Below are 14,613 nucleotides of genomic sequence, written 5' to 3' on the forward strand. Positions count from 1 at the left end.
AAATTGATAATGAAATTCAAAAAGTGAGACGGTATATATAAATTGAGATGAAATGTATAAATGTTGTAATGAAATCCTCATAAACATGTCCGATAACTAAGTTCAAATGGTCCATAAACAAAGATGAAATACCTATAAACTAAGATGGCATGTTTGTCAACTGACAGATGGTATATCAAAAAATTGAGATGAAATTACATGTTCATAAATCGAGATAGTTGCCGATAAATCGAGATAATATTGTAATAAAATAAGATATCAACAATATCGAGGCACAAAGGACTGAGGAACGAGGAGAAATGATAGAAATTACAAACTCATGCACCACAATGTATCTTTTAATTTGCGTAATCCATAAGATGAAGTATGAGAGTAAGGGAGTGAATTTTTTTTAAAAAAAAATTGGTAAGAAGAATTCCTCTAGGCTGTCCTCGCACAGGGCCCCCACCGATAGGCCCATTACAAGTCAGACACCCCCAACTCCCCTTAAATCCCAAGTAAATGTTTGGGGTAGGAATTGAACTCTAGACCTTGTTAAAGATGGGAAAGCTCACCATTTTAGCCAACCCCAATTCGTGATTAGGGAAATGAAATAGAGTAGGTATGACTTATGAGAGTTGGAGAGTGAGATAAGTCATAAGAGTAAGGGAATGGGTGCAAGAGTATAAATACATAGGGGTGGGGAGAAGTATGTATACATGGCATTAGTAGGTAAAAATATGGCGTCATCTAGTAACGCAATTAAACTATTAGGGGTGAGGTTTTCTTTACCATCTCCTCCCTCTAAAAAGTCTAACCTATAAATCTAACCGGTTATACCGATGCTATGCGAATTGTTAATTCAGTATAATCCTTTATCTTACCCTATTGAACGTCAAAAGAAATTGGACTAGTGATGGGTTATTCGGAAAGAGAGGCGAGACCGTGAGAGTTCGAGAATGAAGTGCTACTTCCACAACACTGCTAACTGCTAAGTGCTAACTAAGTGGATGCTCCTCTAGTCCTCTGTTACACCACAAATTGAAAAAGGAAACGAAGTTTAATACGAATATAAGAAACCCAGATATTGGAAAACGAAAAAATAAATACCTGATATATGAACTTTAGTTCAGAAAAAAAAAGGACCAGAAATAAGAGAAGAGAGTAAAATTGCAGAAAGATTATTACTTTGGAGAGAGGTTGTATGAATTCCTTCTTCTCAGAGGTAAGCAACTCAATCAAGTTTTTTTTTTAATCTTTTTTCGATTTAGAATTTCTGATTATGTCGTTTTCTGCTGTTAATTTTATGAATGTTTGTATGAGTTTCTGAATTATTACAGTCAGTCAAAAGAAGGGTTTTTGTGGGAATGGCATGGGTGGGAAATATAGAAGGGATTTGGGGGTAGTGTTGTCTGAACATATTCAAATTTAAAGATTATATTTTTTTGGGGTTGAAGTAACCTCAAAAGTATAAAAAAACTAGGAATTTCTACGTGTTTGATTGTGAGCTCTGAATTTTTTTTAAAGTAGTGGGATATTTGAAATTCCTTACATTGTACTAGTGAAATGTTTTGCCATTAACCAGCTTGTTGGGACTTGGGACCTTTTGAGTTTTCCTGGTGAAGGGTATGGCAGTAGTTTACAACTTGTCATTGCCTTGGCCACATCAACCACCAATTCGAGAACGAAGTCCGGCACTGCGGTTGCTGTACAATGCTCCCCGGTGCATTCCTATTGCAAGCTCGTCTGATTCTATATCGGACCGACCACGCCCTGCTGTTATACTCCCAGGGTTGGGGAACAATTCAGGGGATTACCAGGGACTGCAGTTGAGCTTAGAGGAATATGGGGTTAAAAGTGTGGTAGCTAGAGTTTCGAGGTTGGATTGGTTTAGGAATGCGGCTGGTTTAGTTGACCCCAATTATTGGAAGGGCACGCTTCGTCCTCGTCCTGTTTTGGACTGGTACCTACAGAGGGTGGATGAAGCTGTAAGTGAAGCTAAGGAGCTTGCTCAGGGTAGGAAACTTTCTTTGATTGGTCATTCGGCAGGAGGGTGGCTTGCACGTGTTTATATGGAGGAATTTGGGAAGTCTGATATCTCCTTGCTTTTGACTCTTGGAACTCCACATTTACCCCCTCCAAAAGGAGTATCTGGTGTTATTGATCAAACGAGGGGGCTATTGTATTATGTTCAAGAGCATTGTGCCGAAGCTGTGTATACTCCTGAACTTAAGTATGTATGTGTTGCTGGAAGTTATATCCAAGGAGCTCGTGTATTTGGAAATTCTTATGATATAGAGGAGGAACTTCAAGGAGCTGCAGTTGTGAATATTTCCGAGTCAACTTCAGGTAATGCTACATTTCAATCCCGCTTTGTTGGTCAAGGCTACAAACAAGTATGTGGGCGAGCAGATGTGTGGGGTGATGGAGTTGTTCCGGAGGTATCTGCTCATCTAGAGGGTGCTCTCAATATTAGCTTGGATGGAGTATATCACTCTCCTGTTGGTTCAGATAATCTGTCGAGACCCTGGTATGGCTCGCCTGCAGTTATTAGGAAATGGATAAACCACCTTCTAGATTGACCAGATGCTTGTGCTTCAAGTAAACTGATGAATTTAAAACGAGATTGGTTTCATTGGTGCTATCATAAGCATGTTGTTGTCTCATTGCAGCAAGAAATATTGTAGATTTATTCCTTTATTGACTTGCTTTTGCTCTTATTCACACTATGAGCCTTGTGGTTAATTTTTATGAAATGAATATATCATCATTTAGAATGTTTTGTCTCCACTGGAAAGTAGAAGAAAGCAATGGAAAGGACCCTCACCTTTATATTCTTTTTGTTGGATTTGGTCATAAGAACCAACTGGCAACAAATTTTACAATGTCTACCTAGGTCACAGAGGAGGGGTGTGGCAGGTTACTTGGTGGTTCAGCTTGCCACTCCAGCAGAAGCCGGAAGGATGCCTTTGGCATGGTGTAAGGTCCTAGATATGTCATATGACTTTAGTTTTAGAATATGATAAGAATTATCTAAGTCTTTTATTAGTGTTTGTGAAGGTTTTAAATATGTGATATGTTATTGATGTAAATCACGTCTTCCCCTCAAAAAAAAATAAAAAATCACGTCTTAATTATAAGAACAAACTCATTATACACCTTCTTTGAAATTCTCTTCTCCCCATGTCTCCCTCTCTTTCTCATTCCCTGACTTCTATTTTTCTCCTTCTCTTTGTTTGTTCGTTTTGGAGAGACTCAAAAAGTACTAATGTGGGAGAACAAGGGCAGTTGATAGTAGTTTAATACTTCCTCAGCAAGACGGAAGTCCAGATCTGAACCCAAGGACTGGCAAATACTCTGGTAAAGAAACACGATTGGTATTCTTCACATCAGGTGTCCCCCTCTCCCTTCTCTCTTCGCGGTTGTGGGCCTGTGGGGGTGATGCCAGAAACATTAGCGAGGTTACTTTGGTGGTGGATCTAAGTTGTGGTTGGTGAGATTATTGGTGGTGGTTGCTAGTGGATCAATCTGTCATAATATGGATTTGTAATTTGGCTCTTGTTCGCACCTTTAGTCCTATCACTGTGAGAGCCCCTTGTATTTTGAATGTGTTTTTTTATTTTATTTGGCTTATAGCATTTCAGTATTGTCTTTTGGCTTTCTAGAGAATTTTTGCGTTGGTTAGCCATTATTAGTTTTTATTTCTGTTTTTGATTTTGTAACTTTGGTTGCCTGGTTATTAATTTCGGCTACCATGAACGTAGAGCAAAAGTTGCGGCATCATATTGCTACAATGCCACCCAACACATATATATCCTAGTGATGGAAGTCTGAACCATACAGGAATGTCATATTTTGCCCACCTTATAATTTTGCAGAACATTTCTATTGGTCAGAGGTGGCTTTAATTCTGGAGTCGGTATTACGGACAAAAATGGAGAAGATTCCTGCTGCTTGTGCTATGGGCTGGAGTATTGAGCTTGAGAAAGGGCTGCGGTCTAGGAAGCCTGGTAAATTATTTTTGGTATATATGTTTATAAAGCATGCATGTTTGTGAATAAAATCTATTTTCGTTCGTGTATGCTTGTATTTTGTTCTGATTGACTCGTCTGAATGAATAATCAGAGGAAATTATTTATGGAAGTTAATGGGTGCATATGATATTATATGAAGCCTCAGTAGAAGGGAAGGATTCATGTGAAATTTCTTGTATGACTTGTATTAGCTGCTGCTTTGCTCTCTATGTTTTCAGGTCATTCTATTGAGGCAATAAACTTGATTGGTCCTAGACTAAAGCAGTGGAGTAGGGAGCCACAAACCACAATGGCTGTGTATAACATGTATGCCTTAGTTCCTGGGGAGGATAGGCTGTTTGCAGATACGATTCTCCTTAGGCTTGCAGACGCATTTGTATCAGGGAACAGAGAAACCAAGATTTCTGTCATGAGAGTGTTCTTGTCAATTCTTAGGCAGTGCAAGAGAAATGACAGACAAGCACATGGAATTTTTACAAACATGTCTCTGGAAAACAGACTGGAGCTTTTGAGAAGAGTTAAGGTGGTTCTTACTGCTGAGAGTGTTGAGTCCAGGGCATTGACTTTAGTTCTGCTTGGATGTTGGGCTGATATTGCTACAGATGTTGCTGAAATACGACATGCAATACTATCTACATTGCTCTCTTGTCATGTCTTGGAGGTGAGGGTTTTTTTCATTCTTTTATCTGTAGTTGATGGAAAAGCTAAAACATTATCACCATCACTGCCTTCTTATTCTCCCTCTTGCAGAGCCTAGGTAATTGTGGTATACTTCCTACATTTCTTAATAGATGCATTATATTGACTTTTTACACTATTTGAAAATCAACTTTTGACCATATATAATTACTAATTTGTAATGATAAATGTCATTATATTAATTGTTGTTGGTTAATCTCAATGTATATTTTCAAAAATTATTTTCTTTTACAATTTTTAATAGTATACGGTTTTTTCACTCGACAAATTTCGAAATTCACCACATACGTCTTGATGTTTCAGATATTCACCATATGCCCTTGACTTTTCAAAATTGTTCACCAAATGCCCTTTTTGGTAACGGACATTAAGTCGCCGTTAGAGTTATTTGCAATTTTGCCACCGTAACCCTTAACTCTAACCCCAAAACCCTAAACCCCTAACACTAATTCTAACCCCTAACCCCATAAACCCTAATTCTAACCCCTAACCCTAACCCAGCCCAACCCCCCCTCCCCCTCCCCTCCACTGCCACAGCCCCCTCCCTCTCCCCTTCACCACGACAGCTAGCCCCCTCCCTCTGGCCCAACCCCCCACCCCTACTCCTCAATTTTCCGCAGCATCGTGACTTGATAGAATTCTGAGTTGGATCTTGTGTGTTTTTTGTTGGCATTGTGACTTGAAAAGAAATTTTGATAATTTCAACACTTCAAGAAGAACTGAATAGAAATTAGAGAATTTGAAGAAGAAAATGTGAAGTTCGCGAAATTTTGTGAGATTTGATCTTCTCATGACTTAGAAATTCGACGGGGGCGTAGCGAGAGAAAGAAAGAGAGTGCGAGGGGTCTCCGAGTCGTCTGCTGTTGCGCCGGTATTCGAAGGGGTGGGGTGGGGTTAGGGGATCCCCGTCGTCTGGTGTTGCGCCGATGTTCGAAGGGGAGGGGTGGGGTTAGGGGAATTCGAAGGGGGGGTTGGCGCTTGGCAAATCGATGGGGAGGGGGGAAGGGGTGGGGGGCAGCGTCGGTGGAGTAGAGAGGGAGGGGGAGGGGGTGGGGGCTTGGCTGGCAGTGAGTTAGGGTTAGGGTTAGGGTTATTGTTTAGGATTAGGGTTGGGTTAGGGTTATTGTTTAGGATTAGGATTGGGTTAGGGTTATTGATTAGGATTTGGGTTGGGTTAGGGTTAGGTTTAATCGTGGCAAAATTGTAAATAATGCAAACGGTGAGTTAAAGACAGTTAGGAAAAGGGCATTTGGTGACTGTTATCGAAAACTCACGGGTATATGATGAATATCTGAAATATTGAGGGTATATGGTAAATTTTACAATTTGTCCGGGGGGATTTGGTGAAAAAACCGAATATTATATAAATGAAGATATCAATGGTCAATGTAAGATCGATGTGCCTTGAATCTGGTTGAAGCGCAAAGCATTAGGGGAGTTCGGGAGCTTGCCCGATCAACCGGGCAGGTTCACCCGGCCGGGCGGTGGGGCGCCCGCCCGGGCAAGATGTTCGTGTGATCGCTGCTGGATTTACTTGCACGCTTGACCGAGTGAGTGTCTATTTGACGCGGGGATGCAATTCTGAAACGGGTTATTATAAATAGCCTTAACCTAGTTCGTTAAATTGTCGATTTAGTCATTAATCACATCTGTAATCTGGAATTCCTCAAGAGCAATAAAACTTTTTTCTCTCCTGCCTGTGGATGTAGCCAACACTCCGTTGGTAAACTTAGTTAAATCTGTGTGTTTTTTCTTTGTTTTGCATTCAATATTTGTTTTGGTTCTCTCTTGCATGCGTTCAATGTGTTTTTATAGTGATGACTTTGTATAATTTACACGGTCGTATATGACTTTTGAAAATTTATTGTTACATACAGGTTAAAGCGTCATTGTTTGCTGCTGGGTGCTATTCAGAAAATTCTGATGACTTTGCATCTGTTTTCTTGGAGAGTCTGCTCAAACTAATGAATTCATCGAAAACCTTGCCAGCTTTAAGAATTTGCGGTGCACGGACTTTTTCTAAGATGGGATGCTCAACTGTACTTGCTATGAAAGCATACAAGGTCAATTCTTAGTCTCCTTTTGCATTTTTACTGATGTCCTATTTTCCTTGATGTCTTCAGCTCCTCTGTCTAATGTAGTAAAGAATAAAGTATGTTAGAGCAGATCTGCATGTTACTAGCAACAGTTGTTTGTTTATTTCTCCATTATCACTTGTTGTATTACTTGTATCTAATAGTCTGACTTACATGAAAGGATATGCTATCAGACATTTAAAAGCTGCTGATGCCAGTTTTAGTTGCAATAACTTTTCTATAGGGAAAGATGATGCACATTCTTGACTGATCTAGACTCTAAAGGATAAGGTTAACTGATCTTCTCGGACCATGCCTATGATGAAATCCATACTAGGTTGCTCTTGTGTGAAGTATGTCACTGCTGAACCATGTGCTGAAATGATCCCAACATGAAATAGTTTCTCATTAGGAGGGTTGCTAGAGCTGGATATGTTGACTGAGGAATGCATTCTTTGTATATAGCACACCATTGAACCAATGCCTCTCATGACAGTCTCATTTATGGTAGGGGTCCCAACTTTTCAGATGAAAGGTGTCAAGACTGTTTCAGCAGATTATTTGGCAAATTTTGCATCTGGGTGAGCATTGTTGATTCTGCACTATTTACATGCTCACCACACAATGTTAAGAGAAACTAGCAATATTTTCTATTTTTTTGATGAGATTATTTTCTTTTGGGATTCATAGACAATGCTTCTTGAATGAGTTGCAGCTTGTATTTGGTCTATCTAAACAGTTGATATAGTTGTTTATATCATCTGTTGCAGCTATGCGTGTGGGGCCTTCTGATTTTAAAGAAATTCTATAGCAATGTGGCTGTATGGTGAAGCTCTTTACCTGTTAATTGATGTAGGCTGGTGCAGAACTTGTAAGTAAAACGTCAGAAGAGGATATTTTGGCCACGATGTTGATCTCTCTCACAAAGCTTTCTTTGAAAGCATCCATTTTGATTACTGATCAGGTAAGCAGTCAAACTTTATGGCAGTCGTTTTGGATGTACTACCTCATTATTACCCAGTATTTTAACTCTTGCCAATTTATGATCCTTGGAATTCTGGGAGATAGCGGCTTTGCTTGAAAAAGGAAGCTAGTTCCTTTAGTTTTCGTCTATTGGTATCTCATGGAGCTTATTATTCCTGCGTGGATCTTTTATTCTTTTATTGATAAAATATATTTTGTTGATGTTTTATATACTTATACACTACTAGATGACAATACTCTTTTCTTAGATCCTTTCCCGATATATGGTCCTGAAAGAATCTGTCTAGGCTGTAGCAATTCAGGATCTTATTTTGTGCTTCATTTTGTACCATCATTTTCGTTATTGTTAATACTAACCCTTTTTTTCTGATAGAAATTTCATCATTCAGAAAACTTTGATTTATTTGAGCAGGTATTCTCTGTTAATATATTTGTGACGCTGTATTGATTATAGTAAATCACCAATTTGGTTATTGCATAACATGGTGGTGCGCCAGTTTGTGATTTGTCTTGTTATTGTGTGTAACTACTATTTCTTGAAGCTACTTTTTACTTCATTGTCTTATTTATCTGTTCTTTCTCTCGGATATGCTTGTGATATGTAATGTTTAGTTCGAAACCTAGAATCTTCTCCTACTTCCATCCCCTTCCTCCCTGATGAGAAGGTACGAACATTGATTTCGGGTTCTCCGTGCAGGTATACTTGCTTAGTTCAATTCTGGATCAGAAACCAAGCCCATCCTTACAGGCTACAGTACTTAGATGCATGTATAATATTGTAGAGGAAGCAGCATGCTTTCTTCCTGGTAGTGCTCTCCCATTTCAGAATCTGTTCAGAATGCTTGACGAACCAAATTTGCCTTCTGCTTTGTATTGTGAAGTACTACAGATTTTTCTCAAGGTTATTCATTGACTTGATTTGATTGGGTCGTTTCTGTTCTTGCTTATATCTTGACTAGTTTTCTTCTTTTGCATTGCTTGTAGATGCTTGCATATGCGTTACCTGATATGATAGTTGCAGACGACTTCATGAAGCTATTGAAATTTGTGGAGGATGCAACTCGTTCTCCAGTATTTTCTACGAGACTATTAGCTTTCCAAATTTTGGTGCATATATCTAATAAGCTGAAGGGAAAGGATGAGATAATGGTGGAGGTTAATTCTATTACTAATCCCACTGGAATTGTGTCAGCTATTAGCGATCAGATAACTCTGTTGGTGAAACTGGTGCCAGGTGGTACCTCTAGCGCTGAAGTAGAGCAAGAACTAGGAAGCATGCTCAAAGTGCTACTTTTATTGTTTGAGAATCATTCAGAATTGGGTTCTTTCATACTGAATAAACTAAACTCTATCATCAAGAATATGGCAAATTCACAAAACATGCCTTCCTCCGCAATACAGGTTTCTGAGATACACAAAGCTGTTAATGCTGGGATAAAACAAAATTTTCCTATGCGTGTGGTGATGTTTTACATCTATAGATTTATGGTGGCGTTCCTTGAAATTCTGGATGATTATGGTGCTATCACTAATGAGATAATTAGCAAATTGAGGCAACTGGGTTCCTTTGTTTGTAACAGCATTGTATTCGATTGTTCAACCCACACATTTTTTGCCCTTCTACAGCATTATCTTGTCAATTGGAGCTTACCATCTGAGGACCACTCGAGCTTTTCTTCTCAAGGACTGAGTGGATCTCCTAAGAGTTTGCTTGATAGTGAAACACTCATCCATGGATGTGCAAAGAACATACTTGCAGGAGGGGATAATTGGTGTGCCTACAAAGTTGGAAGATATGCTGCCTGTCAGGGAGAATGGTACGTTGCTAGTTTTATTTTCCAACATCTAGAAGAACGAGTTCAGTCTGATTTTTGCTGCCAGTGGTTAAAATTCTTAGTTAAATACACCAATGTTGAGAAGAATGTCAAGGTGCTGCTTGAGCAATCGTCCCACTGTTTGCCTCTGGACCGTGTTTTGGTGCCGTCTGCTGCGGATAATAGTCCGATGGGTATTATCTCAAATGAATATATTGAAAAACTAGTTGATGCTTTTGAGGATGTTTCTTTATCTGACAAGATTTTGGAAGCTATTTCCTTACAAACGCAAACCCTTTGTTTCCAAAGATGGTTCACAGCTTTAAGGCTGAAGGTTTTGCTTGTACTGGGTGATATACTTAAACTCTTAAAAGGTTGCCTAGATTCTAAGACTGGCCTCTTCAATAAGCACACTGGGGGAAATGATTTTACTGATGGTGAACCTTCTTCCCAAAAGATGAAAGAGGTGATGTCTTCTCTGGCTGTAGTATCTGCAAGACTAGCTAGTCTTGCAGAAGAATATGATTTGATCTCCTCATCTTTCATTGACCTGGATCCGGAAAGCTTAAAAGTAATTTCAGCTCTTGCATTCAGTTGTTCATTGTTGGCCTTCTGCACAGCATTTACTAATTTGATTGCAAATTCACCTGTTTTTGCCGATCTGACAAAAGAATCAGGCTATTGCCAGACTGTTATTATAAAAGATTTAGCTTTGCGTTTGTGTTATATAGACTCCGAGACCTGTATGAATCTCATGTCATTCTTCAAAGAATATCAATTGCATGAGAGATCTGTGCAATTTCTGCCTGGATTTCGGATGTCAAGAGTTGGTCATCTCTCAAAAGATATTCTTACATTGTGTAGATCTAGTATTAGGCAGTTTATCGGATTGCAGAACGAGTGTCTGAATGTCGAAGATGAAGACACAGTGTGGCAAGTTTACAAGGATCATATGCAACTTCTGTTGAATATAGTTGCAGCATGGATGCATATCCCTTTCAGGGTTCCCAAGTACTTCTTCAGAGTAAGGTATGATGATATTGCAGTTTGATTTGACATATAATAGTTCACATTCTGTGTCGAACTGATAACTCTGTTCTAGTGATAGTTTTTTCTATATGATCTATAATCACTATTCAGATGTGATTGAAGTTTCTATAATTATTATTTCAGATCCGTTTGAAGTTCATTTGTGTTTCCTTCACTTCGAGTATTTGAATAGCTTTTCTATTTACATTATGAATAGGACTACTAGAAATGGCATGAAGCATTTCTTAGGTTCACAGCATCATGAGATGCAGGACCAGACCTGTGCTGTACACTGTTATTAAAGTTGCTGTATTATGCTCCATCCAATAAAGCAGAACAAATATGTGCGGATATCTTTCAAAACACAGAGCATGAGGTTTCAGTTGGTTCATTTATTTGACTCTTCACAAAGAGGCGTAGAAGGATAGAACATTTATTGTGTGTTTGGATAGCAACGGTGGAGGGAGGGGAAGGAAGGAGTGGACAAGGAGAAGTGGGTTTGGGTTCCCCTCCAACGTTTTTTTCTCTCCTAATTTTGGGAGGATTTGGTTCATTAAAAGAATAAAACCAGATACCTAGATTTGCCTTCCCTTGTTCCACTCCTCTCTGATCATATTTAAATGCTATGCATATATTGTGGACATTTATGGATTGTTCTTTTGAAGTTAAATTAAGATTTGAATCTGTCATAGTTGTCTATTCACAAATGCATCTATCATTCAAATTATTATTTTGACTCAAATTTCAGGCCTACTGTCGGTTCTCTGCTTGTTTCTGTAAATGCTGGTAGCAGAAAACAGAACGAGTTATATGTCTCGAGGGGATCCCACTTAGCACTCAATCTGAGTATTCTGCTTAAGAATGTGACATCAGATGTTTCATCAAGATTCTCCAAGATTCATTGCGTCCTTCATTGCAAAACATCATTTTTGGGGACAAGACGTATTGGACAGCCCAGCAGAGAAGGATGGACAGGTTATCAAGCATCAGAAACAGATATTGCAATAGAGTTGAATAAGAAATTGCGGTGCCATATCATGAAGCGGAACCGAGAATTCATGAACTGTTCGGACCATCAAAGTGACAGTAAGACGGTGGAGACGTGTGTATGTTTTGAAACAAATGGCACATCCCAGGGGTTCTCGAATTGCCTGTTGGATGTTTCTGCTTTTCCTGTTGGTTCCTATAGAATTCACTGGCATAGTGGCGGTATTGACCATCAAGGAACTTATTGGAGCTTCCTACCACTGAGTCCTTGTCCTGAGTTCAGTGTGAGATGACCATCTTAAAGGTGATAATGATTTCAATTTTTTTAGGCATGTAGAACTTAGTTTTTTTTTAATGATGCAATTAGAGCTTTAGATTAGATGATTTTTATGTCATCTGATCATCTCTGATAATGCTGCATAGTTTTCGACATAGGCTAAAATTTGTATCAGGTGGTCTCACTATAAGTAGTTAAGTTCTTCGATAGAAGTTTACAGGAAATTCTAAAGGGGAATGACACATCTATAAGATTTTGTCCCAAGATTATTAGTGCCGCATAAAATCTTATCAATTAAAATTGGAGGAAGGGTAAATGCATGCCTGGTATGGACAATGGAGTTGAATAACACAATATTTGGTACTGAACATCTCAAAATTGATATGAAAAAAACATAGAAAGATTAATTGGTATTTAGACCTCTTCCAAATTAAACCAATTGATTTGGTAGATGTTAAATCGGTAGATAGATGCCAATAACGACTCCCCTCCCATGAGCTTCAAAGTTGTGACCACAAATTTGGGAGATATAATGCTCAGTCATTAAGCTATGACTTATGCTCTTCAGAAAATGTAATTAACTATATGTAATCTTCCTCAGTTCCTTGTGTAGGTATTCAAATTAGTAACAATGTCCCTAAATAATAAAAAAAAGTCTTAATATTAGGTCATGCATTAATCCCAGATGGGTATTTAATATTTTAAGTGATTAATTGTTAAGGGTTTTGTTTGTAAGGTCGGGAATAGCGTTATGTGGAAGTTATAATGATTGTTTAATTGAACAAAATCTCAGTTTGAGAAATTTGAGCTAAAGAAAGCTTCAACATTGAGCTAAGAATGGCTCAACATGAGGTTTTCATTGTCAAAGAGGACAATGAAGAAGCTAAAAGTCCTGAATTAAATATTGCACGCCCTCCTCGTTGCTCAACACCTCCAAAGGAGAGGCAAACTGATGCCAATTTCAAGAAATAAGAGATATGCCCTCTTAGTAGACCATCAAGAAAATTCTGGGAGATTGCTGCAGGTGGAGATGAGATGTCTCGTGCTGTACCTTCTCCTCGTAGCCATAGGTTACAACAACGAATAAGTGGGTTGGCACATAAGATTAATTGAGAGTCTCTAAAGAAAACTTGCAAAGAATGGTTTGTAAATCCCGTGAACTTGGCTTTGTTCGTTTGGATCATTCTTCTCTCTGTTTCTGGGTGATTTTATTTTTGTCATGACTGGAATGCTAAACAGTGCCCTTCCGGAGAAGTCCCAGTGAAACGTGTGGTTCAAAGTGAACGATCAAATCCTCAATGCCTTTTTTACACTCGTGTGCTTGTTTCAACACCCTCAAAGATTTTACCATTTGGCATTACTCTTGAGGTGGAATCCGCGAGACATTTCTAAGCTAAGAAAGACTTACTGCAAGAATGGTACTCACAAGTCCCATGCATGGGTACATATGCTAGTTGTTATTCTGCTTCTTCATTTGAATTGTTTTGCTTAATGTAGCCTATGTGGTCTTAACGTGGGATACAAACGATCTGAGAGGCCTCTACTTGGAGTTGCAATTTGTATCTCAGTTGCCATAGCTGCAACAACTATAGCAGAAATTTACACAATGTTATCCCCTTAGGAAAGGAGTATGAAGATGATCTCCCTGTTGATGAGGAACCCATGTTCCTATGACTGCGGCATGTGAAAGTATGAACATTTTGAGGTCAAATTTTCTAGAGAAGAGGTTGTCCTTTGCGGTGAGAGAAGATGGAAAGATTTCAACCAACATGAGAGGTGGAATTTTCTGATATGCGGGATGATATTTCTGTATTTTTGCAACTTCTGTGGTTATGGATGGAACATGGAGAGTTTAGGATTTAGGAATAAGTATGCTCCCATTGCAACTTTCATCTTGTTTTGTTCTGCCCCATTTTGGATTTTCAATTTGGTTGGCCTCAATGCCTATAATGGCAGTGTTAGGCAGGCTTTAGGACTTACTGGGTTCTTACTTTGTGGGTTTGGTTTACTCTACAGTGGTTACGTATGAGGAAGAGGTTTAACTTGTCTGGGCATACATCTTGTTGCAGCAATCCTGCTATTTCTGATTGTGCTTTTGTGATTTTGCTGTGGTTGGTGCTCACTTGCACAGGAGGTGTGATTGCAAACAGCAAATTTCTATGATATTGCTCAAGACAAGTTGTATAGGAAACAACACAATGAAAATGGCGAGCTAGGGTGCTCAGAATTGTCTTTTGAAGATGGAGAAATGACTGACAGCAACAATCTGTCCCTAAGCTCTCAGGTGTTCCCGTCTGACGGCTCCATGATCGTAAGAGCAAATTCCAGTTCTGAAAGAACAGAAGAAGACTCGATAAGGGAAAGTACGTCCAAACTCGCCCTTAATGATTGACGGAGAAGGCAAATAGCATGGTCATTGCATAATTGTAAAGAGATGCATCGTAGATGGTTGAGGTTTTTAACTAATATGCATTTTCAATATAGGCTTGGAATGGGATCACAATTTTGTGTGTAAGACAAAATGCTACTTCATGTGTGCTCCATATTTATCACATTTCTTGAGTCTACTAGTACCATATATTTCAAATCATACTGCATTATAAAGCAAGTTTTGAGCATTAGAGTGAGATTTACATAACACGACATACTCATATATCCATGTTATTTGGAATTATTGGAATTATTGGAAAGTTGGAATGTTAAATGTAGGTGTATCTTTTCGTGTGCAGTATTTC

The 14,613-nt window shown here is 38.8% G+C and overlaps 2 protein-coding genes across 17 annotated transcripts; both read left to right on the top strand.

Annotated features, from left to right (window-relative positions):
* Positions 1 to 845: 845 nt before the first annotated feature.
* Positions 846 to 14,606, top strand: LOC104908123 (hypothetical protein). Of its 16 annotated transcripts, none has more exons than XM_048639314.2 (9): positions 866 to 1,204; positions 3,858 to 3,989; positions 4,232 to 4,674; positions 6,590 to 6,775; positions 7,644 to 7,751; positions 8,469 to 8,672; positions 8,756 to 10,614; positions 11,363 to 11,905; positions 13,118 to 14,606. In XM_048639314.2, exons 2-8 carry the CDS (start codon positions 3,914 to 3,916, stop codon positions 11,892 to 11,894), a joined length of 3,408 nt encoding a protein of 1,135 aa, XP_048495271.1. In that variant the 5' UTR covers positions 866 to 1,204; positions 3,858 to 3,913; the 3' UTR covers positions 11,895 to 11,905; positions 13,118 to 14,606. The 16 variants fall into 16 exon arrangements, with proteins under 16 accessions (XP_048495279.1, XP_048495282.1, XP_048495281.1 ...); XM_048639317.2 differs by having other exon boundaries at positions 13,376 to 14,606; XM_048639318.2 differs by having other exon boundaries at positions 13,500 to 14,606.
* LOC104884102 (uncharacterized) lies at positions 12,831 to 14,606 on the top strand. Its single transcript, XM_048638831.1, is given in 4 exon segments — positions 12,831 to 12,902; positions 13,004 to 13,092; positions 13,094 to 13,488; positions 13,491 to 14,606. Coding segments are annotated over 4 exon segments (618 nt in total). The 3' UTR covers positions 13,553 to 14,606.
* Positions 14,607 to 14,613: the final 7 nt, after the last annotated feature.

Source organism: Beta vulgaris, chromosome 2 (assembly GCF_026745355.1).
Source record: "Beta vulgaris subsp. vulgaris cultivar EL10 chromosome 2, EL10.2, whole genome shotgun sequence".
NCBI lineage: Eukaryota > Viridiplantae > Streptophyta > Magnoliopsida > Caryophyllales > Amaranthaceae > Beta > Beta vulgaris.